The sequence below is a fragment of the Erpetoichthys calabaricus genome, chromosome 13 (assembly GCF_900747795.2).
Source record: "Erpetoichthys calabaricus chromosome 13, fErpCal1.3, whole genome shotgun sequence".
Classification (NCBI taxonomy): Eukaryota; Metazoa; Chordata; class Cladistia; order Polypteriformes; family Polypteridae; genus Erpetoichthys; species Erpetoichthys calabaricus.
This window is the reverse complement of record NC_041406.2, coordinates 102,146,863-102,174,206: the sequence shown is the minus strand read 5'-3', so window position 1 is coordinate 102,174,206 and position 27,344 is coordinate 102,146,863. Positions and strand designations below refer to the sequence as shown.

Here is a 27,344-nt window from a genome sequence, read left to right as displayed (position 1 = left end):
AGCAAACCTAAATGTTACAAAATGTGATGAAAGTGACAAGTTACACATTCATTCTGTGAACAGGCTAGTAACTATTTATTATTAATACATGCCAGTTGAGACTGTTCCTTTTTCATCATGGCTCCGCTATTGAGAGAATACTAACAGCTTGTGTTTTGACTTCCTTCCTACCACTCCATCAAAAGCTAAGGCTATCTTGACATGTTTCCAGCTGAGGCGGATGTGGAGAGAGATTATCACCATACATAAAAACACAACATCCTGAAGAAATGTACATTTCTTTGTAAGTAGCACGTTTAACCATACGCCTCTTTTAAAATGTACCTCTGATTATGATCACTAGCAGGAAGGGCAAACGTACAGAACATAATAGGCCATTTCAGAACCATAAACTGTACTAACCAGGTGGCAATAAAAGCTGGTCCGAGAGCACAGCATTCTGTAAACAGGGAGCAGGAAATAAAGAAACCAAAAACTGTTTAGGAGAGAGCGAAGAGTAGTAGAGGCGTAGACGGAGGTCCAAATGCCACAAACATCACCTGTTACTAAACAGCAAAAACAAAATGACAGATGATAAATAAAATGAATATTCTGTATTTACCCTACAGTATGGAAAATGAAATCCGGATTTACTCCAAAGACGATCCTTTAATAATGAACTGTTTTATATTTTATGTAACACTGTCTGTTGTTAGTGTTTTGTAAGCTTTTCTTTTGTGTGTGATATGGTGTTCCTTCCAGAAAGACATAAAGTGCTAATGTTTTGGTGGTATAAGTCTATTCTGAAACATGAACGAACTGTTTTTGTGGCTGTAGTGCATTTTGGTGGGGAGATGCTGTGTGTTGGTGTTGCAGACTGTGTACAGAGTTTTGAGACGGTGACTTCAGTACTGCAGAACGCACCTTAGCAATTGAAAAAAAATAATTTCATAACTTGTTTCTGCTCAAGATTTTGCCTCTGGTGTCAATGTGCCCTTCACCTTCCCATGAACCTGAGGACGGTGTCTTTCTCTGTTTGTATCTTCTAATCTACAATGGTGCTCTTCTATTTTTATGACACCAAGCCGGTTCCGTCCAGAACCTGACTCATACACACACAAAGAGCAAATCTGGGTCACAGCACCATTTGTTTCTGGTCCTGATTTGACTCTATGGTGTCACAATGCTCCAGCTCTATTATCGTGAAGTTTGTGTGCCTTACCAGGAACATTTGTTGGGTTCATCTACTCCTGCCCTTGAAGATTAACACACACACACACACACACTGTACACACAGATTCTATCCAGACAAAGTCTCAGATGGTGCCAGTTGCCAGTCACTCTGCACTACTCCACACAGGATTCTGTACATAAGGACTCACTATCACCAGCACTAACAAACATGTGGTTGTCATTATGACACACATAAAAGTGCAACTCTTTTGCTTATATGCTACATGATAACCAAACTATATCTTGCTTTTACCGCATTTGTTGTAATTATTGAGGAGTAACCTCAATAGCTTTGACCAACCCTGTGGACAAAAAAGTAGCAATTTTCCTCACATTTGGTGCCCTCTTATTATTTCAATCATTCTAGATAAAAGACAAAGTATAGAAAATATTAAAGCAACATGGTATTTATTAACATATCAAAATACAAAAAAAGAACATAGAAATAAAATAGACAGCAAAGTTTAGATATAAAAAATTACTGAACATCAGAAATCTTAAGGGGTGGATGTTGTCCTGAGTGGCTTTTGATTTAACAAATGGTGTTAGTCGTAGCTTTTGTTTTCTGATATGCAATTCAGATTATCTCATGTCCCTTGATCTCTTGACATTGCTTCCTATGTTGGCCTTCTGTCATTTTCTTCTTATTTAGTGCGTTGGACAAGCCACATTTATGTTAAAATGTACACATGGGGTTTTGGGACATGTGACATATATGTGACATTGCACATTTTGATTGGCTATCTTGTCCTGATAATGAAAGACTCTGATCAAAGTGTTTGACCTTTTACGTCCTTACTTAGTATGTCCTTACATCTTCCTTTCTCAACTTGTAAACTAATTCTGTAATTCCTAGGTCTACAGTGTCCATCCATTTGTAGCTTATAAATTAATACTGTGCTGATGAAGTAAACTTAATAATATAATATTGTTCCTAATCAATTTCTACTAAACACACAACAATTTCTAGATGTTTCCAAACTTTCGACTGTTACTGTACATAAGTGCAATGCATGAAGCAGAGTTGCACTGTTCTGTTTTTACCATTTTCTGAATCTTTGGCTTCCTGTCTCCAGACTGATGGGAAAGCTTGAGGGGTCAAATCACTGAAGTCCCCACACCCTGAGAAACAGGTGCTACTACACAAGGACACTTAAAATTCAAAGGGTAACCATAATGGCTTTGTCTGTTACTTTCCAATGTGAGGCCTAAGACTTTCAAAATTCCTTTAATACAGTCCCACCCTGAAGATTAGTTCTGAAACTCAAAGTTATTATGAGGTAACCTACATAACTAGGTTTCAAGTTGGCAAACCAAAAGGAGACAAAGTGTACAGACGAGAGGAGAATGCTCCAAGTGTAGAAGTCGTCTGTGGAGTCCCCCAGGGGTCTATCCTTTAACAGCAACTTTTCCGAATGTATATTAAAATACAAATAGTAGATTCTGGTGTCGTCAGTAAATCTGAGAAAGTTGTAGACACTAAATTGGAGAGATACTGAAGAGGCAGCAAAAACTGTTAATGAAAGCTTGGACAATCTTCAGTACTGGGCAGACACTTGGAAAATTCAGTTTAACATAAAAACTGCAAAGTGCTACAAAGTATTGACAAAAGGAAAGTCAATTATAAATACAAAATGGAAGACACTGTCATACAGGAAGGAACCTCTGAAAAGGATTTAGGAATTTATGTTGATGTAACATTCACATCATCTAAGCAATGTGCCGAAGTGATTGTAAAGACAAATAAAATGTTAGGCTATCTCATAAACACTGCTAATCTTAAATCAAGTGATGTTGTGCTCCGACTATCCCAGGATAGTGAATCCCAGGACTTAAGGACATGTCTTACTCAGGGTTAGAGAATTAAACCTGTTCAGTCTTAAACAGAGGTGACTGTATGGGGGCCAAATCCAGGTCTGAAAAATTCAAAGGCATAGATAAAGGAGATCCAGACAACTTCTTCAACTAGATGGTGAATCACACACGAGGACACCAGTGTAAATTAAGTGGGCTTACGACTAAATCCAGGAGGTTCTTCTTTATGCAAAGAGTTGTGGGAATCTGGAAAAAACTACCGAGACATGGAGTTGAAATAGAAACCTTGAAAACCTTTAAGAGGCATCTGAATGAGATATTGGGACAGATTAACTATTAGCTAAACAAAAGAGGATGATGGACTGAAGGGTCTCTGCTCATTTGTTAAATTCCTATATTCTGAAGCACCTACCTCTCTTCTGACTGAATAAATCTAACTGGTCCTGATCCAATAAATAATAAGTAAACCAACAGGGGTATTATGGACCTTTGTGTCTTTTTTTTACTAGCCCTATCTAATGAGATTCTGCAATATCTAGGCAATTAAACTTTGTGCCATTCCTTACGCCAATATTGATTTTCAAATTATTTATGTACCACACTCCCTCATTTGTTTTGGATAAAAATACCTTAAATGTTTCAAAAACTTTGGCTTTTGTGAAGAATTTTCTTTAATGCTATATACAAGCTGACCCCAGTATGAATCATGGTAACACACAACAGTCCACTGCTCCTTTCACGCCACGACACCTCAAGCATTATTTCACAATGCGTTTCTGAAATCATGTCCACACAGTGTATCACATTTAACAACAGGAGCTGAAATATTAAAAAGTGTACTGTGTGCTCAATCCCAGCTGTCCCTTCTCACCTGCAGAGTTATTTTCGTTTTCCCTTTGTTCTCGAGCTCACATTTGTCATGTTCATAGATCCTCTTATTCAGTTCACAATATGCCTTCTGGAACTAAAGACAATACAGAAATAAATTAAATATGTTATTATTGTGATAATGCAATCCTGGCATACTGTATCCCTCACATTTATCCTCCTCAGTAAGGTCCATTACGAGTTAAACATCACAGTACAAAATGTTACCATCTCATGTAGGCCATGAGCACATCCATTATTGTTGTAGTTGTGATACTAATATAACATCCATGATTTTTTATTTATTTTAAACAGTGTATGTTGTTAGTGTCAAAAGCGTCTCCACTTATATCTATAACAGTATTTAAAACAATATTATACAAGAGTCACATCAAAATTAATAACCATACTAGGCTTAACCCATTTTGCAGTGAGTGGTATTGCAACTAGTAGCGCTATCTACTGTCTCCAATCTGAATGAAAAAATATGTCACCTGCCTCTGTAATATGTACATAGTTTGGTACAAGAAAATGACTGAAAAGTAAATGTCATTTCAAAAATGTTCAATGATAGAATTTTACAGGAAGAGGAACTCAACAGGAAGAGGAACTCACTAAGGCTGACACTGATGCACATCTCCAATGTGACTATGGAGGCACCTGAATGAGTGCCACCAGTGTCAGATGATGGGCATTGCATTTTAAAAGTGGGAATAAAGACTTTGTCAATCAGGCCAGAAGACGTCATACATCAGCTAGAGCAACAAATGAAAGATCTACAGTATGAGATATCAGCAAGAATAGACATCTGACAATCGGAGAACATGGCAGCATATGTTGAATAGGAAATCAGGTGGTTGAACTGTTTCTGCATGGGCGGAACTTGTCAAACGTTAGACTTCTAGAGCGCATCAGGATTGAGAGCTTGTAGTGAAGTAAACAATTACTGTATATGGTTAAAATTTTATGTTCTGTTAAAATGCATTATAGCTTAGGTAGCACACTTATGTAACTAATTAAGTAATAAGAATATACAACTGTAAGTCAAAAATGATCTGCACTTTTCTGATAATTTTGTTTGCTTTGGCTGTACAGCTTTCCTTACACACATGTAGAAACATGGTGTGTCTGTGGTGACAGTGGTTGCATTTTGACTATCAACATTAAGTTTCTCTTGTTGTTTTCTAGGCGTAAACATAGCTACTATGCTCTTCATTTGCACCAAATAAGAACAGTGATTTACTTTTTATATGACGATGGTGTACCGGGGGCCAAAATCTTCATCTGTTTGTCAGAATTATGGTACAGACTTGCTCAATGTTATCATCAGTAGTGGACAGGCGTTCTGCTCCTTCTTTGTGCTTAACACTTGTCTGACCATTTCTGAACTTCTCATTCCATTCACAAAAACTCCATCGTAGTAAAACGCTGTCTCCATATTGTTCAGAAAGCCTTTAATGGATTTCAGCCCCTGGTACACCTTCAGCTCGTATAAAGTGGTTTGGTGCGAATAGAGAGCGGGGCAGCCATGTGAACTCCTAGAAAAGAACAAGAAAAATGGACTGATCAGGGTTGAAACTTGAGCACTGTGATCACAGGCATGCCATGTTTCCTTAAATGCATAGGGAAAGAAGTTCAGTCGACCCAAACAAAACTATTCTAAAAGTGTGGAAGATTGCTAAAACAACACTAATCATAAAAGAAGAAGCATATCAAGAATGGCAAGTAAGCAGTGTAAGCTAGTTCAGCAGCAAATAAACTTTACTTCATATAGCACCTTCCTGTTTTGGGAAATATCCCGAAGCAGTTTAAAGATGCAGTATAATTGCTTTTACATACTTAAAATTCGAACTTGTGTACAAAAGAGACACAAGAAAGTGAAAGAGTTGGGGCAGCACCTTGCTGACCCTGTATAATTTGAAAGAATGCACAACAATGCAACGTGCAATAATTTGCGGCAACGTCTTTCCAGATGCGAGCTCAGGAAAGAACTGAGAATAAGATGGCTGGTTCCTGGGTTATATAGTTACTCGTCAGGAAGGGGTGTGTCTAGGAGGGCAGATAACAGAAGTGACATCAGTGGTGGAGTGGTTGTCAGTTTTCTGTTACAAAGAGGGAGGAAGAGAGAAGGCATTAGACTACAGCGCCAGCCCCTGGTTCGATGGGTAATTACCATCACCAGAGGTGTTAAGCTATCTCCCATACACATGTGCATGACACCGAGTTAGTGAATTGCTGAGGGTCATGTAAGGATTAAGTGGGGAGTTTTTTTTTTTTTTTGGATTTCTACATTTATTAGTTTGTTAGTAGGCATGTTACATGGAGATACTTTAAAATTTTTATCTCTTTTTTTATATATATATTTTTATTTTATTAATTTTCATTGTAATCATTCCATACAAACAGATCAATTTATAACCCAACAAATTTGAAGACTAATCAAACCCCACCCCTGAGAAGGAGAGCTTAGCTAAAGGAAAATTGCTTAGGGCTTTTTAATAAGGCAACATTAGACAAAAGAAAGGGAGAAGTAAATATCTATGTAAATAAGAGATGGAGAAGGGAGTTAAATGCGGTAATAGTTATTTCTCTTATTCTAAAATAATATTGATTAAATCCTGCCATGTTTTGAAGAAATTTTGTACAGATCCTCTAACTGAGAATTTGATTTTTTCCAATTTCAAATAATATAAAACATCGGTTTCCCACTGACTTATAAGAGGAGAATTAGGATTCTTCCAATTTAACAAAATAAGTCTGCGTGCCAAGAGTGTAGTGAATGCAATCACTGTTTGCTTGTCCTTCTCCAATTCAAGTCCATCTGGAAGAACACCAAACACAGCTGTTAATGGCTTAGGAGGGATTGTGATACCAAGGCTGTCTGAGAGGCACTTAAAAATTTTTGTCCAAAATGATGTTAGTTTGGTGCAGGCCCAAAACATGTGACCCAGTGAGGCAGGAGCTTGGTTGCAGCGCTCGCAGGTTGGATCCTGCCCTGGAAACATTTTGGACAGTTTTAAGCGAGACAGATGGGCTCAATATATAATTTTTAGTTGAATAATTCTATGCTTTGCACATATAGAACTCGAGTGAATTCTCTGCTTTGCTACCTTTCACTCCTTTTCTGATATATTGATTAAGAGATCTTCTTCCCAATGTCCTCTTGGATCTTTGAAAGGTAGGGACTCTAATAAGATTTTATATATTGCGGAAATAGTGTTTATTTCCTCGAAATTGAGCAGTATTTTTTCCAGCATTGTGGAGGGTGCAAGGTGGGGGAGTTTTTATAGTCTATTGCTGTAGCCACTAGACCACCTGAAATTTTTTGGGATTTCGGTGTGTGTAGTTTTCATACCTCCTTCTGGTAGCGGTCATATTCTTTAGACAGTCGTTCAATGTCAGTTTTTATCCTGGTTGGAAAAAAATAAGGAATGATTAGGCAATACGTTCTTTTTTTTAAAAGTAAATGTTAAAAAAAAATAATTCATTACATTTATATAGCGCTTTTCTCAGTACTCAAAGCGCTATCCACACAGGGAGGAACCGGGAAGCGAACCCACAATCTTCCACATGTCTCTTTACTGCAAATTTGTCAATATTCACATAAATATAAACTTCTAAATGTTAAAAACAACTTGGCAATAGAGAGGTGTCTTGAAAGGGAGTCTTAGAAGTGAACCACTGTTTGACTAGTACTTCACTAATTGTACTTCACTGATTGTCCAAGTCTTCTCTAACAAACAGCTTGTTGTATTTATACATTTACACCCACAGGAAAAAAAAATGTGACTTGAAGTAGATGACATAGGCCGACATAATTTTTGCAAATCTAAAGGTTCAGATGCACTTGGGGATTAAAGTGATGATGCATCACTTACTGCAGGGTATGCAACATAACACACATTCTGCCCAAATGACTGTCTGACTTAAACATTTCCATGGATATAATACAACTCACTAGTGTGCACATGGCTGAACATTCAATATGCAACTGTAGATCAAAGTGGTACACCAGACCTGTTAAGAAAGCAGATTTAACGGGGATGCAGGAATCCAGCTGTTCCAAAGCCCACCTTGCATTCCAAACTAAGTGACTGCACTGCAGCTTGTACCAGGATCTGCCTGGATTTCATTTGATAACAAAGGTATAAATCAGAGGTGCCCTGACATCTCTTCAGAGGCCTCTCTCCTTTCCCAAAATAGACTCAAGGATGGACAAAGACCTATCATTTAAGGAATGACAACTAGGGTGGACAGAAGAACTCTCCTATCAGAAGACGCTGATCTTGTATCTGTGAACATGCACTGATAGCGCACTGCACTACAAAACAAACCATCTGGACTGAGACCTAAGTGCAGTAGGTGACACCTCAGCACCACACTGGATCAGTGTCAAGTTTTTTAGGCGGCTGGAGTGTCAATCCTGCCACCAACCCCCAAGTTTTACCAGTAAGTTGGATGCCATGCTTGCAGGGCTGGATGCAGATGAACATCATACCCAATTGCAGGTTAAGGGCCTTGCTCAAGGGCCCAACAGAGTTGAGTCACTTCGAACTGGTAACCTTCTGATTGCTAGCACAGATCCCTAGCCTCAGAGCCACCACTCCACCCATCTCTGCCCATGTATCTGGGAGTGATTTTAATCCAGTCTGGAGAAGATTCAACCTTACTTTAAAACCACATGCATCCCATCTCTCAAAGGAAGAAGAAAAGAGAAGCATAGAATAGCAAGTAAAGAGAAGTCCTGGGAATCCCTCAGGACAGGGGACTTCTCCAAAATGACTGAAAACCTCTGAAACCTGCTCTCTAAACCTAGAAGCTATAAGCAGCTCTTCCTTGGAAAGCTGAAGCTAACAAACTCTTCTCTTTGTGAGCCTGAGAGCTGAGGTTCAGTCTGTCAAGCTAAGCGCTGAGCCCTGTCTACTTAGGAGCAGCCATTATTCAAGAAGGAACTTCAGCATCTAAGGTCTTGTGCCAGAAAGACTGATGTTCTTCTCCATGAAGCTGCAGCAAAGGGTCAGCAGAGAAAGCAGCAGCACATCACAGACAAGGGACGCATGAAGAATCCTCTGTTTGAACCCGGACCAACAACAAAGCAACAACTTTACACAACATCACACATCATCTTTACAAACTTGGCATTAGAGAAAAGCCAAGCAAAATGACACCTTTTATTGGCTAACAAAAAAGATTACAATATGCAAGCTTTCGAGGCAACTCAGGCCCCTTCTTCAGGCAAGATGTAATCAAGAAGAATTGTAATCATGTAATGTTTACAATTCTTAATTACAATTGTAATGTAATCAAGAAGAATGCCTGAAGAAGGGGCCTGAGTTGCCTCGAAAGCTTGCATAATGTAATCTTTTTAGTTAGCCAATAAAAGGTGTCATTTTGCTTGGCTTTTCTCTACATTCATAATGGCTAACATGGTACAACACCCTAGTACTACAAACTTGGCATTGTAAAACTATTTATCTGTGCCAAGAAGTAAAACTGTAAAAACCAGCAAACAGCCAGCCTATATGTTATGTTTGTCTGTCTAGTCTGTCTGTGTTCATTCTGATATGTCAAAAAAGAAAATGTAAAAAATTATATATATATATATTCATTTTTGTTTCCTTCGTATTACAATGGTTGTGGAAGATATTACACTTCACCAGCAACCACCCGGTATCTCATAAACGGAGCTGTGTTAAAACTCTATTCAGAAGAGTCCACACCTATTGTAACACGAAGGAAACAAAAATGAATGAGAGACGCTATCTCTTCCATCTTTTCACTTCAAACGGATACTCAAAAACATTCATTAATCGGAGCTTACACAGAAGACGCCAAAAAACTCAGCAAACAATTGACTTGAATCAGAACCCCCACCCCACCTGGCACTCACTCCCTTATCACCACAAGGTGTCTGAAGGTACAGCACGCATCCTGGCCAAGTCAGGCGTCAGAATAGCAGACAAACTCACGAACAATCTGCGCACGGTCCTCTTTAATGCTAAAAACAAGAAATCGACAGCAGAAACATGAAACGCAGTTTATAGCATTCCATGCAGTTCTTGCTCAGCGGTATACATAGGGCAAACTTCAAAAGAATCGCAACACATGTACAGGAACAGAAAGGACTCACTTTCATTGATCTATACGTATACTAAATCAACAGGACATACATTTAACTGGGACAATGTACAAGTAAAATTTAAGGCCAGTACTAAAAGTGCCAGAGAGCTGGCCGAATCTTGGCTATCAAATGAGAACGCCATCAACAGACACTTGGACATAAATCCAGCATATGCAAACTTAACAAGAACATGTTCATAATAAATAAACTGTACACCCCCCCCCCCCCCCCGATCACAATGAATTCGCCACCTCCCCCCCCACCCCCTCCACGTAATTTTTTGCTATATAGTGCCTTTGATTCTTGTAAGTCTAAGCATTATCCTCTGATGAAGACCCCTGGCAGGGGTTGAAAGCTCAGGAATAAAAACTACTTTATGAAACGTGATTAATTTTTTCTCCCTTTGTGGATCTCCAGCTGCATATATATATATATATATATATATATATATATATATATATATATATACACTAGGGGTCTTTGCCTCCTGCTCACTTCGCTCACCAACCCCCCCACTGGCCACTTCCCGTCTCTGCCGCTTGTGTTTGTGGATTTCACTTTCACCAAACAACAAATCTTTTAATTCTCGCGGATACGCCTCTTCATTGGGAACAAACACTAGTTTTCCCTGATGGTGACACGAATTACATGATCTACAAGTCTCCGACTTAAAGTTTAAATCCAAACAATATATTCAATTTCTTTTTTGCTGTTCCATTATTTCACCGAATAATAATTTCCATTTGTTTGCGCTAATGCGATCTTTACTATCATTTTTTTGAGACTTTCGAATTTTAGTACTTTCATTATTTCTAACCTGCTCTGCATGTGTATCATGGCAACGTTTTTGAATTCTTTACGACGTTCTACTTTGTCATCTACTCTTTTGTCTTTTATTTCCGTCCCCGGGTGTGGTTAAATCTCTTGGCACAAAGTCTCGTCTCACAGGACATGAAAGTATCTCTCTGAAAAAGTCACGTCTCAACCCAGGATTTTTTTTATTAAAATAGAGAGAGATACACACACACACACACACACATACATATATATATATATATATATATATATATATATATATATATATATTGGTTGAAATAGTTTACTGTCAAATAAATGCAAAGAGTACGCGACACGTGTTTCGCCCTCATTCTGGGCTCATCAGGCGTACAAACTCCACTGCACTCCCTCTTGGGAACTTAGGGCACCGTGGCGGATGTTAGCAGATTGCTGGCCAACCACAAGCGTTACCTGGTAGGTAACCACCCATACAATCAGATTGTGACACAGACTACGAATGCCGTGAATATATATATATATATATATATATATAAGCATTTCTCATACTTCTATAATTCTTGTGTTTATTGATAAGTTGTATTCTGTTTCTTAAAAAAAGTGTGTCTCAGTTACCTGGATATAAATCTAAAGGCTGGAGACCCCCTCCTACAACAGGGACAGTTAAGGTAAATAAAGTAGGAGACTTTGCCGAATTATCTGAGAAATTACCAGTATTGCTGAAGGCAAAATTGATAATTACTGTAATTAACCAACTTAAAATTCACTCAACATTTAAACTGACAGTCCCTGGGTGGTCAAGTTAAATTTACTTTTTTAAAATCCTACACAACAAGACATTTTGATTTGTTAACTTTGATTCTCTTTAATTTGAATTTGACATAGTAATGTGGAAGATGTGAAGTTGTTGTCACGGTGACTAAAAAGGTCTTCATCTTCCCATGTAGATTTATTGATCTGGTATTTTCTGTTCTGACCTACTGGAGGTTTTTCGACTCTAAATTTTTTAGTGCCTTTTGATACCCTTGCCCAATTTTTGTGCATGCCCATTTGTGCATTTGCTTTGGACTGTGGACTTTAAATAAAATACTTTTTAATTTTTACCACTTTGTCCTATTTTTCCTGATCATCCAGGTCAGTCCCCCTAACCAATGTTCATGTTACTAACTGCAATTTATGGAGCATGAAAACTACTTTTACAGAACCATGCTGTACCTCCTCTTCCCATTGTTGGCACGCCTGCTTAATAAATTAATAATTAATAAAAATATATTCCATAAAAACAAGGTTAAACAAATCAGAGAAACAGTTCCTTTAAAACAGCCACGAGCCCCAATGCTGCCTTCTCCTCAGCTTATCCCATACGGGGTCAGGCAACTGAGAAGAAAGCCAACCGACAGGTGCAGTCAACTATTACTGTATATCCAGGCTTGGGTCCCCATTGCCCGGGCCCTCAGTAACTCTGGTGCTCTACGCCAAGCCGTATTCATCTCCCTCTACCTGCTCCTCTGTGTCTGTGGGAGGCCTCGCATGTTGGGCCGCTCCTACTCCCTGGCGACCACTCAATAGGCGCGCCCCTTCCTCAGCCTCTGGCTCCTGCAGTCCTGAGGCTCACTCCCGACCACATGACTTCATTCACTTCACCCGGGCTCTCTCTCCTGGTACTTTTCTCTCCTTTCTCTTTTAACCTCCATTTCTTCCTTCACCTTTTCTTTCTTTCATTCTCTGATCCCTCTCTGCCGTGCAGACTTCTCTTATATTGCCTACTTACAATGAACCATTTCTTCCACAGCACCATTAAGGCACCTGACTGATTTGCCCACCTCTGCACATGTATACGGTGTGATCAGCCAGCACCTCAATTAATCACGGAGTGAAACACACTCATGCACACCCGTGCCTAATTGGAGCCTGCACTTTATTGGGACGTGATTATCTATTTTAAATTACCCCAACACCAAGTACCACCTATGGCATATTCTAACTATCCTTCTGCCCATTCTGGGGTCGATTTTCCTCTTGCGGCTGCATCCAGGGAGGTTGGCTATAATCCCATGGACTTTAGACTTCTTAATATTATTTGCAAATGATGTCACAGAAACATCAAGCTGCTTGGAGATAGTCTATTAGCCTTTGTCATTAACATGCTTGTCTGTAATCTTCTTTCTGATCTCCTCAGACAACTTTCCTTTGTTTTCTCTGGTCCATGTTCAGTGTGGGACACACCATGATACCAAACAGCAGAGTGACATCTTCTCTCCATTCAAATAAGCTGAATGACTGACTTCACGATTGCAGACATTTGTGATATGAATTCAAGAAAACAGCTAGTTTGAAAAATCACTCAAATCCAAATATTTATGATCTTTTCTAGGGGTACCAAGAAATGTGTCCAGGTCATTCGAGAATATTGTTGTAGAATATGCATAACTTGATCTCTTTTCACACTTGCTTTGCTTTACTTGATGACATATCAATGGCATGCAGGAATATCAGAGACAATTGCTTTTCATTGAAGCACTTTTCATCAGGCATACAACACTTTTTCAATGAACTGTAAGGGAACCAACAAATTTGTCCATGTCTGTAAATGTAAGTGATTGTTATTATAAAATATTTTGTTACAAGACCAAAACAAAAATCACAAAGTATAAGGCACAAAATTAAGGGGGGGGGGGGGGGGGCTTCACAAACCATTTTTGGCTATCAGGTGGGCTAGTCAAAAACCTGCAGGCACCGTGACCATCATAAGTGTTAAGAATTTGCAATTGCTTTTTATTTTATTTTATTTATTGTGATCTGTACACAACCAAAGTGACAGTATGAATATATGTCTGGGAAAGTATTCTTTTTTTGTGGGAACATTTTAAAAAATCATGGCATGAAATGATGCATCCATTTTTATATAAACAGCCAAAGAAGAGTGGACTGGTGATGTTACTGGTTTAGTATTGAGCTGGTATGTGAATTCAAATGTCAAGAATATAATAAAATAAAAGAACCTTGAGCTACCCTCTAATGAAGTGGTTCTTTAACTTTTTTTTTCTTGCAACCCAATTTTGCTGTTTTATGTTGTCGGGACCCAGAACCACCGTCATTCCACATCCCTGGGGTGTTTATCCCCCTAGAAGCATCAGCGACGCAGCTTGTAGCAGATCAGTGACATTTGCTTAAACTGCCTGTGGAGACCCATCACAAGTAACCCGAGTGTGAACCTTTCCAATTATGTACTACTGTGAATCACAAATCTCCGTGACCCAAATCCAGTCTTGAGAAACCTCTAACACATGAGCAGGCATTCCCTACTGCACTCTTTTAAAGTCTTTAGGCTCTTTGACAGTACCTGCTCTTTTAGAAATGTCGACTGACTGGCTGTGCAGTTTCTAGTTGTGTAGTTACAGTAGATCCCATCTTACCGGTCTGTTGCAGCCTTCTTCTGTTTCCGTTCTTCAGCCTCTCTTCTTTGCTTCTCTGCTTCCATCTTTTCCAGCATTGATTCCGTAATACTTATGTCCCAATCCCGCAAAGTTTTAACCACACTGTCAAATGATGAAACCTGAAAAAAATATTACAGAGATGTTCATCTAAAGAAATACATTGGTGTTATGATTTGGCAGTTTCTGTTGTCATAGATCTCATTCTTGTATGTTTTATTTATTAAGTCTTATAAAATGTTAACATTATGTTTATTTACAGTGAATTTACAAATTATTCAGACCCTTTGACTTTTTCACATTCTGCTATGTTGAGGTCTTGTGCTAAATCAGAGGCTAAGGATCTGCGCTGGTATCCAGAAGGTTGTCAGTTCAAATCTCAGTTACTGTCAAATGAGATCCTACTCTGCTGGGCTCTTGAGCAAAGCCCTAAACCTGCAATTGCTCAAGGGGTACTGTACAATGGCTGACCATGTGCTCTGACCCCAAGGGGTATGCGAAAATTAACAACTTCCTAATACAAGAAATAAATAAATCATTTCAATTAATTTTTTTCTCCACATCAAGCAAACTCAATGTGTGTCCATCTGGCAGGCGGTGTGTCACGTGGGAAGACCCGGAGATGAGTTCTGACTCCTGGTTCTGGCAGCAGCTAACTGCCGAAGTTGAAGCGGCCCTGCCTCACTGTCACCCATGCTGAGAGGTGTACAGGTTGTGAGAAGGCTGTGTGTTGCATGAGATGCCTGGCATGCTGCCTGCACTAGTATATGAAACTAGGGCTGTGCATAGTGCAGACGGTGCAGGAGCTGCTGAGGCACACAACATAAACATTTCTTTGTGCTCCAGTTCGGATAAACTTTTCTAAAAAAAATAAAGACAGGAACCTCTAGGGCTGCAGTAATGCATCCTGACCACTAGAGGGCATTTGCATGGAGAGCCTAAGCCCAGGAATGGCCCTGATGCCTGTTATGTTCATTTTTTACATTAACATTGTTGTTCATTTCATTTCTTTATGACAGAGCATCTTTTTTAATTCCATGTGCTTTTTGGGTAGTTGCCCAAGAGGTGGGGCCACCTACTTGTTACCGTCAAGGGGATTGCCCTTGAGGAAAACCCACAGTCCCTTGTGGTTCATTGAATGTGATGATGTTGGTGGTTTCGGTGAATGATAGCAATTTATTGTGGTTTTGTGTATTTAACTGGACTTTGAACTATTGTCTTTGTATTTGTGTTTTTCGATTTGCTGGCTTTCTGGTGGCCTAATTCAGACAAGTTCCTGCTATGCATTTATTGCACGGTAGAGCATTTTGCTATGAAGACCTCTTTGTATAACAAATATTTTTATTTATAAAGTTTCTACATTTGCTCTCTTGTTACTTTCCAGTATTTGATGGTTTTCTCCCCTCTAGTTGGCATTTTCGGAAATGACTGTGCTTTGCAACTTATCTATACTAATAAAAGGCAAAGCCCTCACTGACTCACTCATCACTAATTCTCCAACTTCCCATGTAGGTAGAAGGCTGAAATTTATCAGTCTCATTCCTTACAGGTTACTTACAAAAGTTAAGCAGGTTTCATTTCAAAATTCTACACGTAACGGTCATAACGGTCGACAACATCCACCATGTTAAACTTTCTTATTTATGGCCCCATCTTCACGAAATTTGGTAGGCGGCTTCCCTGCGCTAACCGAAACCGATGTACATACTTATTTCAGTGGTATGACGCCACTGTCAGCCGCCATATTGAACTTTCCAATGGTCTTTGTTACGTATGGGCCAATCTTCAAGAAATTTGGTACGCGGGTTCCCAACACTAACTGAATCCTACTTACGTACATATATACGTCCATAGCCTGTAGCTCGGTCGCTGTGTGAGGTGGCGTTGGGTGCCCCATCCCCACGCCTCCCACGTAGTTGGCTGCCTGCCTATATAAGGCCGTCCATCGCTCCGGTCTCTTCATTCACTTCCTTGCTTCGCCACGGTATTCACGTCTCCCTGCTGATAACTACAGCCTTTTTATTTAATCCACAGCTTCTCCGCTGTTTTATTGTTCGTTTATTACGATTATAGTTATTGTGTAGGTATTTTAGACTTAGTTTACATTGTTCAGGTACCCATTTCCTTTATCGTTCTAACCGTACCCCCATTAACATGTCTATCGAGGTGATCACCATCGATCAAAGAACTGTCACTTACCGAGTGGTTTCCATGCCCGAAGATGGCGCCTGCCTTTTCCATTCTCTGTGTTATATATTGCACGGCCATATCAGGCTCACTCTTGATATCCGGAAGAACATTGTATCTTATGTATTGAATGACTGGGACAGGTTCAAGGTGTGGTCTGATGACGGTACAGGAGATAACTATACTACACAGGAGCACTAGAAGAGTGAAATGCTTAAGCCCTTCACCTATGGGTCTGCATGTGAGTTGATGGCTGCCGCTGAATTTTTCGGTTGCTGCTTTCAAGTGTACCGAAATGGCCAAATATTTTACACCTTTGGACAACCGCCAATGCCTCTTACAAAGCCTTCTTCAAAATGTTTACCCCAATCTACGAAATCTCCACGAAAACGACGTGTCATGGTTGAGGGAGAGAGCTATCCTGACACCAAGAAATGACATGACTACATGACAATAATGACATTATTGGGGCACCAATAATGTTACTGAGAAACTTACAGCCACCGAAACTTTGTAACGTCACGAGACTTCAGGTCACGTGTCTGCAAAAGAACCTAATTGAGGCAACTATTTTTACTGTGGCTCAGGGGAGAGAGTTTTTATTTCTCGCATCCCCGTTATACCCCCTGATCTCCCATTTCAATTCAAACGCCTCCAATTTGCAGTAAGGCTCTGCTTCTCAATGACAATTAATAAGTCTCAGGGACAGAGCCTACAAAAGGTTGGCATTGATTTGAGGCAAGATTGCTTTTCACATGGCCAACTGTACGTTGCATGCTCAAGAGTAAGCTCAGCGCACAGCTTGGTCATATTACAACCGGAGGGCCGAACTGACAACATGGTATACAAACAGATCCTCAACAAATAATTATTGGTATATTTTCCCTCAGTTTAAAAAGGTTTACCTTTCTTCTTAATAAAACTTTTAAGGCAGTACTTCGCCACTACGAAGCACAGGTATTTTGCTAGTCTTCTTATATAATACGCTACCGTGGCTGTTCGTTTGTCTGTCCAGGATTTTAAATCACCTGTAGCTCGCAAACGGTTTGAACTATTGACCTGAGATTTGGTACACATCTAGTACGTGACATTTACTGTCCGCTTCGAGGTGATGATTTTTATTCCTCTTTTTATTTTTATTTTATTTTACTGTAGAATCAACTCTCGGCAGCAGGGCGGCCGTACAGTGCATGCATATGGGTGCTGTTCTCTTCCCTACCACCTTCACCGTCACTTCCCCTACCTCTTCATATCTTAAATAATTCTTGAGGCAGATTGAAGACTTAAGTGCCAGCTTAAGTGAAAAATTAAAGAAAACATACTAAGTAATTACAACACAAACACTGACTTAATCAGTTTTAATGTGAAAAGATGCTGACGAAAGAAGAGAAGCGGGCCGCTAGAGTGGAGAAAAGAAGAGCTGCTCAGGAAGTAGCAAGCGAATCAACCTTTGAGCAAACGAATGCTAAACGTACAGAGGAAGAGAATGAAAACTAGGAATGCTCAAGTCAAGTGTATTCTCTGCATGATATAGTGCAATGCACTGTTACTGGTAGTTCATAATCTGGAACACTTCATTCATATTTTATGGATCTGAAGTGGAGATAAATGTAGGGGTGTACTTACTTTTTCCATGTGACACATCAGCATTTTTGTTAATTTAGATTATAAGAATGAATACACTACATAAATCGTAGGTGTCATTTGTTCAAGTATACTGTATCACCCACTGTTTACATGAAGATCTAATGTTTGCCTGTTCAGATATGTTGAAAAAGTCGAAAATTTCCTTGGGATGTACTTATGTTTTCACATGACTGTATATATAATTAGGAACATTTTGTAGGTTTTAATGTTTGTTAACCCAGGGATTACATTGTCATCCAAGACATTAGTGATGGAGTGCATTTTTAGCAACTCACATAGTAACCATTACCAGCAGATCCCCCAAAACTGGACGGACTCTGACATTAGAAGGGATATGCAATCGAAAAGATGACCTCACATGAAATCTTCATGTAAATAAATCCACCCTTTCTGTGTGCTTCTGCATGCTTTCTGATAGCTTTGCAGAAAAAAAAAATATTTTAATTGTTCCTAGTAACTACAGTTCCTCAGCTGCACTCTTCATTAGTTTCACAAGCCCACTGCTTTGTAATTGTATTACCTGTTCAGGAGTGCTGGCATCATTCGCGTAGATCCTGGGGTCAGCCCCAAACTGCAGGAGGGTTTGTACTGCTCTTAGATGACCACCAAATGCAGCTCTGTATAAGGGGGTTCTTCCAAAAGCACCCTAAAATTTGTTTTAGAAAATCAAAAAATTAAAGAAACACCCTCAGTATCTAATATTTGTTTAGTATATGTACAAATAACATTGTTTAATTGTCATTGCTTAGATTATTGTAGAAATATTTAAATATTAAAACCAGCACGTCGAAGATAAGTGTCCTACAGTCATAAAACTTAATGAAATAAACGCATCAATATTCGTGACCTAATAACCATTTTCTGAGGAAACTACATACTCTCAAAAAGGCAAGTGGATGAAAGTCGTGTTAGCATGTGTGTTTGGGGTCAGGTGTGAGCTTTTTAGAATTAAAAATAATGCCACAATGATTCTCAGTAATGGGTTAAGACAAGAATGTATGAAGTCATGATGACTGTTCTGAGCTTTGAGCTCCCCTTGATCACAAAAAAGTGGATCCCTTCCAATGTATAATATGATAATATTATTAAAACCAACCCTACCACACTAGCTGCACATTAGAAATGCAAAACACTGACGTCAGCACTTCATGCAGGCTGTTCTACGCATATTACAGAGGGGAAATACGGCTACGGTTAATATGAGCCATATCTGATAACAGCAAAAACAAACTCTTTTTTATTTCCATGGTGCTTATAAGTACAGGCCAGTGCTATTGCCGCTATGGCATACTGTACACCACTGTTCTGACAGACGTTTTATTTATTATACCACAGGGAATTTACTTCTTTTACTGGAATGTCAGTGCCTTATTCAATATATTACATGTATTGTGTGTGCATATTATTTAGGTTGAATAGAGTGGTTAAGACTTGCTTTATATGATTGTTAAGAAGATAAAAAGATCAACATATCTACTGTTAATAAAAACCATCATAGATATTCCTAACAAATGTATGAAGCAGTGCTGGGGCGCTGGCCACTCCAAATGGCATCACAAGGTACTCATGATGATTTGCCTTTCCAGTCTTTACCATAACATATTGAAAAAGCATTTCAAGCACTTTAGAAACTGAACTTGGAATTGTCCTGGAAAAAAATTGCTGTTTCATTTAGTGCTCAAATATCAGTCCTTTAGTGAACTATTATTTTCTTTTCAGCACAGAGGATGTTGTGATTTTAGGTCTCAGACTACAAAAATGCAGGAATACTCCATGTAGAAATCAGCATGAAACTTCAGACAGACTTGAGGCCTAAACTCTAAAGCAGGGGTCACCAACACCAGTCCTGGAGGACCACCGTGGCTGCAGGTTTTCATTCTAACCATTTTCTGAATGCGTTACTTGTTTTTGCTGCTAATTAACTTCTTTTGAATTAATTTTATTTGACTTGCTCTTGAAGACTCAGACCACTTAATTGTTTCTTTTTCCTTAATTAGCAGCCAAACAAGAATGAGATACAAAATGAGCCAAAACAACTGGTGTCCATCATACGATATCTGAAAATAAAGAAAGATGAAGGTCTCAGGAATGTCGATCTACTGAGGTCCCCAAAACATTTTAACAGTGCTCGTAGAAAAGAGAAAATCAACAATTTCAGAAATGTCTGCTAATGTAGCACGAGAGCAGCAACAAGCCACAGAATTAAAGAACGGGATTAATTAACAAATTAAGAATCTGCACCTCAATAAGCAGCTGGTTGGAGTGAAATTGGTTGGAGTTTGACGCCTCACTTAGTTGGTGTTCTGTTCGCTCACTCACTTCACATTCTCATTTCTGTTTGGGTGCCATTTAGGAAACAAATGAAGCACTTCAGAGGAACAATGAAGAAATTCAGGGGAGCAAATCTTAAAAAGGCAATTCAATTAAAATTAATTCACAAGAAGTTAATTAGCAGCACAAACAGGGCACTCATTTAAAAAAGGGTTAGAATGAAAACCTGCAGCCATGGTGGTTCTCCAGGACCGGGCTTGGCGACCCCTGCTCTAAAGGAGAGGGGAGTTATAAAACCTCTGCCCTCAAAGAACAGAAGAGAGTGTTTTTTAATAATGTTATGATTTGGTTTTGGTTCATTTTTTTAATGTGTTTCTCTCAACTGATTTTTATGATCAGAAATTTGTTTTGGAGGTTTTTGAAATCATAGATTTCAATTTTGATCTTAATTTTTCATTATTATTTCCTTCATGACTTGATAATTTTTTGGTGGATTTTGCCTGCCATCTTGTAGTACTAGGGCATTATACCAAATTCTGGTTCCTTGTGCTAAAAAAAAACCCATGGGTACAATGGAGCCATACAAAACATGACAAAACCTTGTAAAAAGTTAATAAAATCAGTTCATGCCACCTGCATGTAGTGCGTTTCTGTGCTCTTTAGTCAGTGTTACTGTCAGTGTTTTTAGACCTGTTTTTGGCTTCAACTTTGGTTTTTTCAGTTTTTCAAATTGATTTTGATGATGGATAAGATGGTTTCTCTGTAACAATTTTGGCTAGTTTTTCAAGTGTATCTTCTGCCAGTCACCTCCATTAATTTGCTCTTTTCCTGGCAAACTATAACATAAATCTGACCACATTTGATCAGGTGAGTGAAGTTAGTCCTTGCAGGTTGTCCAATAAGAACAGTGTATTAGCTTCCTTTAACCGACTAGTAATGGGGGTCTGCTAGGTGTGAATGCCACATGTTGTTTCTAATTCAACTCGTCACATCACATTTAAAACTGAAAGCGGCATCTAGTCAATGGGAATATTACTTTAAGCAATGAGGCTGGTCACATTCTGTGGAGAAGACTAGCAAGGTGACCATCATAGATTAACATCCTGAAGGAGAGGGTTACAAGGGTTACACCCTGACAAATTGCTGCCTATGGCCCAGCACCTACAGAGTTCAAATGTTAACCACAAGCCTGCTAATTTAGACCCCTTTATTGAATTGAATTGACGAGTGTCACTCATCCCTTAACTTGCCAATGCACACCAGACTGAACCTCTAATCCCCTTTAAGAAAATGTTCACCATTGAATGGCAATAAAGTAATAGTAAATTTGTTGTAGTTAATATGAAAATGAGAAAAAAAATTATAAAATGTAGATAGTTAATCTAATGGCTTGACTAAATATGACCACACTTGCCTTGGTGTTTATGTCAGCTCCATTTTCAATCAAGAGTGTAATGGCTTCCGGGTGTCCACCAGCTGCTGCCTCTGAAAGGGGAGTGTTTCCATTGGCATCAGCACAATTAATTATATTTAGTCGGTTACGGAGTCTCTGGAGCATTCGAGTGTCATCTGATAAGGTGCCATTTTTCAGGTCCAGCTCTGCGACCTGAGAAAAAAAAAGGCTTTTAAAGTTAAAGTGAGAAAAAATGTAAAATAATTCCATTGAGTGAACTCAAACTCAGAGCCAGAGCTACTGTAAGCTCACATATTCTTAGTAATTACAGGCCCATTTCTAATTTACCATTTCTTTCTAAAATACTTGAAGAAAGTAGTTGCCACTCAGCTCCAATCTCACCTTGCACATCACAGTTGGTTTGAGAAATTCCAGCCTGGCTGGCCACGGTACAGGAATTGCACTAACTTGTGGTGTAAATGACATCCTGATATCTTCTGATGATAGAAATTCCACAGTGATTTTGTTGTTAGATTTAAGCACAGTGTTGACACCAGTGACCACTCTATGTTGTTACATAGGCTAGAAATTTTCACTGGGCTCACAGTCACTGTCCTTGCCTGATTTAGAAGTTATTTATCAATTTGATTTCAACACATTCAGAAATGTGCTGACAGTACTCAATCATTATACTTAGAAGTTAGACATGGTGTCATTGAGAACTATCACTGAAAAACATAACATTTATTTTTACTTGTAAGCAAATGACACCCAATTATATCTTTCTTTTAGACCAGGGGTGTCAAACTCCAGTCTTGGAGGGCCGCAGTGGCTGCAGGTTTTCATTCTAACCCTTTTCCTAATCAGTGACCAGTTTTCACTGCTAATTAACTCCTTTTCCCTTCATTTTAATAGCCTTGTGTTTAAGGATTCACTCCTCTGAATTGATTCTTTTCTTCATTAAATGGCAGCCAAACAGAAATGAGATGTAAAACAAGCCAACCAATTTCACTCCAACCAACCAGCTGATTCTTGCTGTTAATTAAACCCATTATTTAATTCCATTGCTTGTTGCTGCTCTCATTCTGCCACAGCAGATATTTCCAAAACTGTTGATTTTCCTGTTTTTTCTAAGATCACTGTCAAAATGTTTTGGTGATGTGAGAGATCAACCTTACTAAGACCATCACCTTTCTTTATTTTCAGACATTGTGTGATGGGCACAGGTGAGCTGGTCATGTGGCAGCTCGTTTTGTGTCTCATTATTGTTTGGCTGCTAATTAAGGAAAAAGAGACAACTAAGGGGCCCGAGTCAAGTTAATTAAAGCAAAGGCAAAAGGAGATAATTGACAGCAAAAAAATGGCCACTAATGAAGAAGATGGTTAGAATGAAAACCTGCAGCCACTGCGGCCCTCCAGGACCAGAGACTGACACCCGTGTTTTAGACCAAATGACATTTCTCTGTCTTCTCTCTGATGCTGTCCTTAGTTAATTGTGTCAGCAAACCAAAGCAGTGGATTGAGGAGAACAACTTATCTCTTAATATTGAAATAAAACAGAAATGTGACTTACTGAGGGAGGGACTGATTCAGGCCACAACAATATTCTCTTTTAACTGAGTTGGAATCCACACTAGCTTTACTGAATCATTGTACATTTTAGGTGTCATTTTTGACAATAGCAAGCAATTTAAAGCACACAACACAACTATCCAAAACTTTTTTTTTTATCTTAAAGGTGTTCCAAAATTGCAACATTTTCAATATGCCAGATAGTGATTGATTAATATTTGCATTTATTTCTAGTAGGATTGACTACTGCAGTGTGGTGTTTGCTGGCTTTCAGTGAATTCAAAATGCTGCTGCAAGAATAATTACAAGAACTAGAAAGTACAAACACATAACTCTAGTTAAGTTTATAGAAACCCTTTTAAAATATAAAGCCTTAAATGGCCAAGACCATGATTACTTATCTGAGCTCACCATTACCTCAAAATGAGAGAACACATTAGGATCTCAAGATGTCAGCCTGCTTAAAATTTTAAGGAGTATTAAAGTAGCAGTAAGAGGTCAAGCTTTTAGTTACAGGGCACTAAAGCTGTGGAATGATCTGCATAATAATATAAGAGATTCTCCATCAGTCTCAGCTGTTAAATCCAGGTTAAAGACTCACTGCTTTAGTATGGCATACCCAGAATAGAGCTTCTAATTAGCTCTGCATAATGCATTTCTGTTTGTTAGTCATTTGTACAAAAAATTTAAGTAATACAATATTTATAAACTATTACTAACTTTCTTCTTTTATGTTGCTCTTCTCGGTATGCTGTTGTGCCGTTGCTCTATTGTCAAGCTACTCTCCTGCCCATGAAAAGGGAACCTTAGGAATCATCAGATGGAAAAGGTCTTTCATCAGATTGGAATGCCCAGCGCAGACTTTACTACAGAATGCCCAGAAAGGAGTGGAAGGGTAGTTGGCTGAGGTCTCCAGAACAGAGACTGTGTCTAATTTTGTCTTTGATTTCTTTCTCTGACAATTGACCATGAAACCCCCAGAGGCTTATTTTCTCTGCTGACGGGAGCTTTTGTTTTCCCTTCCTCTGGTGCCAACTGGTTATAGTTTAACAATTAATTGACAGACAGTTTATTGTTGGGTTTCGATTTATGTAGTTTCACAGGGCCAAACATGATTCTTGAATGAGAATACATATCTGGGGACAACTGGTTAAAAAGTTTGTAGTTAATAGCGGCAAAATCTGCCACTAAAAAGGCTCCACCCACGGGATTTCTTCCTAAAAATCTGCCCCAATTTCCTTTAGCTCATGCACTTTAAATGTCTGTGGTTGTAGTGTCCTACTTCTACTCATGTGTTTGACAATAAAATAAATATGGAAAGACAGGGTGAGAACAAAGGAAACTGAACAGTAGATTTGAATGCTGAGAGAAAATTGAAAGGTAATATAAAATCAAAGGGTAAGATTACTGTTATCAGTTCAGCCTATTCAGGAGCTCAGTAGCATAAGTTAACTGAAGAGTAATGATTAATTAGTACATTGTAATGAGCACTGTGACAGAAGAGATGGACACGGACACACACACACACACACGTAGACCACTGCAGGTAATTTACCCCACAAGTGGAGAGTCTGTCAATACACTAGTGTGAGGACAACAGTATTCTTCTGAATGTCAGCACAACAAAGAAGTTGACTGTGGACATTTGGAGAATACAGTAGAGGCAAAACTCCTTAGAATTAATAACACTTGGATGGAGAGGGTGGACAGTTTCAGATACTTGGGTGTCCACATCACAGAGGGCCTGACCTGGTCACAACAATGTCTTCACTAACTCAGACACCTCAAAGTTTTCAGGCAGCCCAACCAATTCTTAAAGAAGTCCTACACATTGTAGTCCTGAGGTTGGGGGGAGTGGGGATGGGGGATGGGGGGAGTTACAGAGCCCCAAAAGCCCAGACATAACTAGACCAGCACAGTCCTGGGTGCAAATATAGTATTTTTTTAATGAAGTACCTTTTCACAGGCTCTTTTGCCAGTTAGCACAATCAGTCACAGTCGTTATCCTTTTTTTCTTTTCTTTTATCCTTCTCCACTCACCTCCAAGCAAGCGTTGTCCACCATCATCCTACTGCAACTCCAAGATTAAGGTGAGATACAGTTCGGTCCATAAATATTTGGACAGAGACAACTTTTTTCTAATTTTCGTTCTGTACATTACCACAATGAATTTTAAATGAAACAACTCAGATGCAGTTGAAGTGCAGACTTTCAGCTTTAATTTAGTGGGGTGAACAAAACGATTGCAAAAAATGTGAGGCAACTAAAGCATTTTTAACACAATCCCTTCATTTCAGGGGCTCAAAAGTAATTGGACAGTTGACTCAAAGGCTATTTCATGGGCAGATGTGGGCAAGTCCATCGTTATGTCATTATCAATTAAGCAGATAAAAGGCCTGGAGTTGATTTGAGGTGTGGTGCTTGCATGTGGAAGATTTTGCTGTGAACAGACAACATGCGGTCAAAGGAGCTCTCCATGTAGGTGAAAGAAGCCATCCTTAAGCTACGAAAACAGAAAAAACCCATCCGCAGAATCATTTCCATGGTGAAGAGAAACCCCTTCACCCCTTCACAACAGCCAACCAAGTGAACAACACTCTCCAGGGGGTAGGAGTATCGATATCCAAGTCTACCATAAAGAGAAGACTGCATGAAAGTAAATACAGAGGGTGCACTGCAAGGTGCAAGCCACTCATAAGCCTCAAGAATAGAAAGGCTAGATTGGACTTTGCTAAAGAACATCTAAAAAAGACAGCACAGTTCTGGAAAAACATTCTTTCGACAGATGAAACCAAGATCAACCTCTACCAGAATGATGGCAAGAAAAAAGTATGGAGAAGGCGTGGAACAGCTCATTATCCAAAGCATGCCACATCATCTGTAAAACACGGTGGAGGCAGTGTGATGGCTTGGGCGTGCATGGCTGCCAGTGGCACTGGGACACTAGTGTTTATTGATGATGTGACACAGGACAGAAGCAGCCGAATGAATTCTGAGGTGTTCAGAGACATACTGTCTGCTCAAATCCAGCTAAATGCAGTCAAATTGATTGGGCGGCGTTTCATGATACAGATGGACAATGACCCAAGACATATAGCCAAAGCAACCCAGGAGTTTATTAAAGCAAAGAAGTGGAAAATTATTGAATGGCCAAGTCAATTACCTGATCTTAACCCAATTGAGCATGTATTTCACTTGTTGAAGACTAAACTTCAGACAGAAAGGCCCACAAACAAACAGCAACTGAAAGCTGCTGCAGTAAAGGCCTGGCAGAGCATTAAAAAGGAGGAAACCCAGCATCTGGTGATGTCCATGAGTTCAAGACTTCAAGCTGTCATTGCCAGCAAAGGGTTTTCAACCAAGTATTAGAAATGAACATTTTATTTCCAGTTCTTTAATTTGTCCAATTACTTTTGAGCCCCTGAAATGAAGGGATTGTGTTAAAAAATGCTTTAGTTGCCTCACATTTTTATGCAATCAACAAAAGTACTTCCAGGTCAGACTGAAGCCCCCCAAACCAGTGATAGCCCTCCCCTGCAGCTCCCCTACACACAAGAGGGATTCTGCCAGTTAGCATATAGGGAGACAGCCCCCCTCGTCCTTCTGTTATTAAGGCCTCCCCAGCTGGGAAAGATCCCAGCAACCAACTTGGTCAGGATGTTCATCCATCCATGTCCATCCATATGGGTTTCCCAACCAGGCAAGGGACCATTCATTCTAGTGGGGATGCTGGACTACCTGTGTCATCGGTGATAGGAGCCACCATCAAAGTATTCTGACAGCAAATATTACTGCCTGGTTTGGGAACAGCATGTAGCTGATAATGGTGCAATCAGCTGAGCACATCACAGGGTGTGCACTTCCTAACTCTCAGGTCATCTGATGTCGGACCAGGGCAAAAAAAATTATCAATGATGCCAACCATCCTAAAAATGGTCTTTTCTCTGTTCTGCAATCAGAAAATGGTAGCCCTGCCTGAAGACTAGTTCAGAGAGAGACTGAGGAGGAGCTTCTGCCCACAGTCTAAGCG

The 27,344-nt window shown here is 39.3% G+C and overlaps 1 protein-coding gene across 1 annotated transcript in view; it reads right to left on the bottom strand.

Annotated features, from left to right (window-relative positions):
* The window catches only part of LOC114642217 (IQ motif and ankyrin repeat domain-containing protein 1), a 74,689-nt gene that overhangs the window by 10,988 nt on the left and 36,357 nt on the right, over window positions 1-27,344 (bottom strand). Inside the window, exons 6-10 of the mRNA XM_051935951.1 lie at window positions 21,764-21,955; window positions 18,599-18,724; window positions 14,227-14,366; window positions 7,250-7,304; window positions 3,899-3,991 (exon numbers count right to left, since the gene is read on the bottom strand). Coding sequence (XP_051791911.1) covers window positions 3,899-3,991; window positions 7,250-7,304; window positions 14,227-14,366; window positions 18,599-18,724; window positions 21,764-21,955 — 606 coding nt within the window. The remainder of the gene's footprint in view (window positions 1-3,898; window positions 3,992-7,249; window positions 7,305-14,226; window positions 14,367-18,598; window positions 18,725-21,763; window positions 21,956-27,344) is intronic.